At 42.0% G+C, this 6,017-nt stretch overlaps 1 protein-coding gene across 1 annotated transcript in view; it reads right to left on the bottom strand.

The window, feature by feature from the left end:
- The window catches only part of PANK1 (pantothenate kinase 1), a 47,123-nt gene that overhangs the window by 11,570 nt on the left and 29,536 nt on the right, over positions 1-6,017 (bottom strand). Inside the window, exon 3 of the mRNA XM_006755104.2 lies at positions 3,809-4,062. Coding sequence (XP_006755167.1) covers positions 3,809-4,062 — 254 coding nt within the window. The remainder of the gene's footprint in view (positions 1-3,808; positions 4,063-6,017) is intronic.

Here is a 6,017-nt window from a genome sequence, read left to right as displayed (position 1 = left end):
CAGATTCAAAGTAGAGCTGACTAGTGAACTCCAGGTGCACAAGGAGCACTGACATGGCCGTGAGCATTATCCCTATTCACCTCACAGAATGCTAAAGGTGAAGAGTTCATTGCTCACATCAGTTTGTTCTGAAGCTCCAAGAGCTGTGAGCCCTGGAAACCCCTTATGTGTTTGGACACTAGCTTCTAAAAGAAAATTCAGGTTGAGATTAAGGTTATTTCTAACTTAAATTTGAAATAAGAAAACTTAGGGTACTGTAAATTTACTGTCCATAACTACAAACCAGGAGGTATCAGGTTGTAGATAGGCACTTTAAATCACAGCTAACGCAAACTGTATGTAGTATTTTATAACTACTGATTCTTAGAAAAATACATACTGGATGAAAATTAAGGGTCCTCATGGAAAAGCTGTAGCTAGGCACCACCAGCGGCAGCTGTCCAACTGTAGGTGCAGTGCCATCAGGAGAGAAAGAGCTCCATGGACACTGTTGCCTTGACAACCCAGTCACAGTGGAAATTTTGGATTTCCTCTGAGAAAGTTTATCTTCATTTACATTTAACATGGCGGGTTATGCTCTGGTGTCAGTTTCAGTCGAACCTGAAAAGCTACTGTGTTTTAATGGGAACACTGTTTTTTGGGTTGTTTTGTTTTGTTTTGGGGGTTTTTTGCTTGCCCGATGGATTTGTCTTGTTTTCTCTCTATTTCTTTTTAGCTTTATCTTTCATCGATACAACCTTTCTTTGAACATCAGAGACTGGTATTCATCAAGGCATTCAACAACCTACTCCAAACATAGGCAACTGAAGTTACTGGCTGACTTAGAAAGAAGGCAACTCATCAACTGATGTGTTGGTATGAGTGAAAGAGAACAAGTGCTTTGTATGACTGCGAAATGACAGGTGACTCCAGACAAAGACTCGGAGCTGAATGGGGAAGCGAGCATGCGTTTGCACAGCGGGCACACTGCAGATAGCAGGGAAGGATGCACAGTCGTAGAAGAGCACTTTATTAATATCCCCAGCCTGCTAAACGTTACTTAATCAAGTGATTCTCTTGTTCACAGTGACACATCTGGTTGTTTCGGCAGGCACACAATAAGACTCTCAGCAAATGATAGACAAAAACATATCACTAGAAACAGCTGTTGATTTTTTTTTTTTTTTTAAAAACAAGCAACCTTGAAAGTAAGAGATTTTAGGGAAAAGTAGAAGAAACCTTCAATTGAGTGCTTGTGCTCTTAAAATAGATTCCAGAATAATGAGATAAGCTGCACTACAACTTTCACAGAAATTTCAAAATTCTTTACATTCCTCTTTTAATAGGCCACAAATTCTAACAATGTCAATTGTAAAGTCCTGTGGTTTTGGCTTTTCACTGACTCCAACAGTAAAATTAGAATGTGTTGATAGAAAAAAAAAAAAAACACATTGGCTACCTAATTTAGGATGCATTAGACTGCACAGAACACTGAAGCAAACCATTAGAAAGCATATTTAAAATAAAACTGTTATTCTGTAATGACATGACTTCCTAAAAATAAAAGTGCTTAATGAGGAAATAGGATAGTAAAACAACCTGGAATTACAGCTATCGGCTCACAACATTTGCTTAGATCAATGACTGCCAAAATCTGTTCCACACACTGATGGTCACTGCTGACCACATTTGTTTATATCAGTGGCTTCCTAACTTGGATCAAAAGAAAATATTGGTATAACAACTCTGGTTGGACAAGAAAGATCTGAGGCCCAGACTGGTGTCTCATTCGCCTGCCCTACCTGTGGCAGCCCCTGGGAGGGCTGTTTATTAACATTCATTCTCCTGTAGCCATTCCCACAATGACTGGTTAGAGAGAGCTTGTAGCTAAGCTCGGACATCCAGGCGGGATTTGTTGATGATTGCAAAGTGCTGGTCATTAATGGAGCATTTACCAGTAACTGAAATTTATAGGCATTATTACACATGGACTAGAAGGCAGGCACCACCATTAGTTCATTAGTAGCTATTCAAGAAGATGACCCCAAGTCCCTGGATATCCCAAGTTTGAGAAAGTTTACCTGTAATTCATGAATTTAAGTGTGAATCAACAATATTTTATAAATATCTCTAATTGTGGAGAATATTTAGCTTGTTGTTACCTTAGGAGTCCACAACTCCTGGGAGGAAGTCTGTAGTTTCTTAAGAATTGTGCCTTTGTCAGAAAATCACTCTGAGGTAAAACCAGCTCAGCTGAAATATTCATTTGCCTCTAATGGGCCTGACAGTTCTACTGAGGCCCTGGGGTCAGTGTGATTATTGTGGAGGCAGGAAGGCTCAGTTCTGTATTCTCAGCTAGAAAATGTATGCCTAGCGGCAACCAACTTACACACCAAAACCTATGTTCTGAACACAAGCAGAATTCAGTCAGAATATGTATGTACTAGTGTGTGTGTGTGTGTGTGTGTGTGCACGTGCACGTGTGTGTAAGCCAGGGTTTCTCAACACCAGCACTACTGATTTTTAGGGCTTAGTACTTTTTTCTTTTTTGTTGTGGGGAGCCCCCTAGTATAACATTATCCTATTTCTTTTTAGCTTTATCTAGTTGCCAGTAGTTGCCAGTAGTATCCCACCTCTAGTTGGGAAAACTAAAAAAAAGTCTCTAGAAATTGCCAAGATCCCCTCGGGGCATTAATCTTCCTTTCCCCAATGAGAACCACTGATTTTTATAGATCCATCACAAGTCATGGGAATGGTGTAGAAAGCAGTGCTCTCGTCCTAGTGGGTGAATAATACTGCAGAATTCCAGTACTGGAAAAGCCTGTACAAACTCTCTAAGAAACAACCCCCTGCACAGCACAAATGAGGATAACTGAGGCCCAGAGAAGTTACACGCTATCTTCATCCATCAAAAACAATGGTTTCAATATCATGTCCCAAACCATATTTCATACAGCACTAGTTCCTTAAGTTGTTCCTCCAAAAATGGGTTCTGTGGTCCAATAAGTTGGAGCAACATTCATACCAAATTCTCCTCTTAGAAGAAAAACCTTTTTTAATTTTGTTTCTGCCAGGATCTCAGGCTTCTGAGCCCAGATCCTTTTCCCAGGTTGAATTCCCATTAAGAGGAAGCTGAGCTGGGTTGGCTCAGTGGACAGAGGATCGGCCTGTGGACTGAAGGGTCCCGTGTTCGATTCTGGTCAAGAGCACATGCCTGGGTTGCAGGCTCGATCTCTGCAGGAGGCATACAGGAGGCAGCCAATCAATGACTCTCTCTCATCATTGATGCTTCTGCTCTCCCTCTCCCTTCCTCACTGAAATTTATATATATATAAGGGCCATCTGCCCTTGGGTATGTAAGCTGTATGCACTAAAAAACAAGGCACTCTACCCAACTGTGGTGACAGGGCTGCTCTCCTGTCTATTACATTCCAAATTCCCTGCAAGGTATGCCAACTAATCCAGTTTTCGGCTGGAGCATGTTCCTGAGGGTAACAGACATTCCTTATAATCCAGTTTGGTTTACTGGTTGCAATGACCTATTATTTCAAGCAATTCATCCCAAGCTAGGCACCAAGGTGGTTCCACAAGATGGTGTATGACCCTTCTTCCCTCAACCTGATCAGTTTCCAACAGGATAAGGACTGTGTTTTATTACCTTTATGTAAATCACCCTCATAATGTACCAAATAAACCCTTTTTGGTTGACAGAGGGTAAGAACTTTCTTTTGAAAATGTATTCACTGTAAATAACGTTCTTATAAACTGGTCTTCAAGGAAGAGACCTGGGTTTAAGTATAAAAAGGTTTCCTAGTGACACCACATTTACCTGGTCCCTGTAACTCTTTTATAGTTGTCCTTGGAGTACACTGCTAGGATGCTGACCCCTGAGCCCATGTTCACCAGCAGCATAGGGTACGGGTTATCAAGGCAGTACGGCTTTTTTTGACACAATTCAGGATTTGTGGGATTTTCAAAATAGTAACATTCTGGCTTGCCATTGAAGCCAACGGAGTCGACGTAGAGCAGGCCCTGAATCAGACAATCCAGTTCGTCCAGTTTATGGAGCTGCAGGTCCGCAATCTAAAAGAGAACAAAATCTTGTGATAAAGGCTGCCATGGCCTTAGGGGAGGTGCCAGAGACATTTAGGGGGACTTAAAATGTGTCACTGAAACAAGTTGTAAATCTTGATGATCAGTAGCCTTGGCCAGACTTCAGACTTCCTCTCTGCCCACAGTTTGAGCTGAGGGGAGGTAGCTTGACTGGCTGCTAGAAAAGCATCTCGCTAATGTGTAGTGTGGGTTGAAGGGTGGCCCCTGAAAGATAATGTCCATGTCCAAATTCTCAGAACCTGTGAATGTTACCCTATATGGAAAAGGGGGCTTTTTGCAGATGTTATTAAGTTAAGGATGTTGCATCCTGGGTTATCTAATGGGACTCCAATGAGACACTCAGGAAAGGTCTGATAGACACCGAGAAGGAATTGCCAAGATGAAGGCAGAGATTGGAGAGCTGCACCACAAGCCACGGAAAGCCAGCAGCCACCAGGAGCTGAAAGAGGCAAGGAATGGCATCTGTCCCAAAGCCTCTGCGGGAAGTGTGGTCCTGTCAATCAACCCCTGGATTCATTCTGGCCACCAGAACTACAACTGAATAGATTCCTGTTGTTTGAAGACACTAAGTTGGTGGTGACTTGTTACCGCAGCCACAGGAAACAAGTAGAGCATACCACTGAGATAGGAGCTCTCTCCCACGGTGAAGAGGGTGAGAATGTTCCGAAAGCAGCAAGAATCCTACACTTCATTGGCAGGACTTGAGGTCCCGAGGGTGGCACGCTGAGCCTGGAAGTGGGGGACAATCTCCTGAGCCCACAAAGTCCAATTCCCATTTTCTCAGGCCTGGCGTTACAGGTAGGCAGACCTGGCTTTGAATTCTGAGTCTAACACTTAACTCCTGAAGCCTCATCTCCTCCCCTGTAAAATGAGGATAGTAACACCCAATGCATAGAGCTGTTGTGAAGATTACATGATAATAATATATGAAAAAGGCTTGCACAGGGCTTGCCATACACAAGGGACTCAACAAAGATGGGCTCTTTTATTAATAGCTGGTGCGGCCTCAGAGTCCTTTCATGCTCTTATGAGACAAACACTCCGATTCTCCTAGGACAGTGGTCAGCAAACCATGGCTCGCGAGCCACATGTGGCTCTTTGGCCCCTTGAGTGTGGCTCTTCCACAAAATGCCACGTGCGGGCACGCACGTACAGTGCGAAGTTGACTTAAAACTTTAAGTAAAGTTTATCAAGTTAATTTTAGGGAACGTTGTGGAGTGAGAGAAGATGTAGTGTCGAGGATTGAGAAAGGTGTTGAGATGGTTTGGACATATAGAGAGGATGAACGAAAGGAGATAGACGAAACAAGTATAGATGAGTGTGGATGGGAGGGTTGGAAGGGGTCGACCTCAGCGAACATACCTCAATCAGATTGAGGACGTTTTTGTTTGTTTGTTTGTTAATACTTAGGGCAAGGACGTTTTTAGCAAAGGCCAGCTTAGGAGTACCCTAATTAAGTTAATAACAATGCACTTATATAGTTTAAGTTTAAAAAATTTGGCTCTCAAAAGAAATTTCAATCGTTGTACTGTTGATATTTGGCTCTGTTGACTAATGAGTTTGCCCACCACTGCCCTGGGTACAGAGAAAAAAAAGTAAAGGGGAATGATTTGGCCAGGAGCGAGTGGCCACTTTGCATCCTCAAAGTTTAACTCATTCTCTTTATTATTACTGGTCCTGAGGTCTGGGTTGATGATAATTTTCCATGACCAAAAAGAAAAAAAGGAAAAAATCTAGCAATCGCCAACCTGAAACTGAACCAATTAATGAAGATAATTTATACAGTCTAAATTAAATGTTTTTTAAAATCTATTTAAGAAAGTAATAACTAGTATTTATCATTTACTACATGCCAAGCACCTGTACTAGATCATTTAATTCTCACAAAACCCTACAACTAGGTACTATTATCCTTATTCTATGGT

Source organism: Myotis davidii, unplaced genomic scaffold (genome assembly GCF_000327345.1).
Source record: "Myotis davidii unplaced genomic scaffold, ASM32734v1 scaffold271, whole genome shotgun sequence".
Lineage (NCBI taxonomy): Eukaryota > Metazoa > Chordata > Mammalia > Chiroptera > Vespertilionidae > Myotis > Myotis davidii.
The sequence above is the reverse complement of the archived record's forward strand: the minus strand, read 5'-3'. Positions and strand labels throughout refer to the sequence as shown.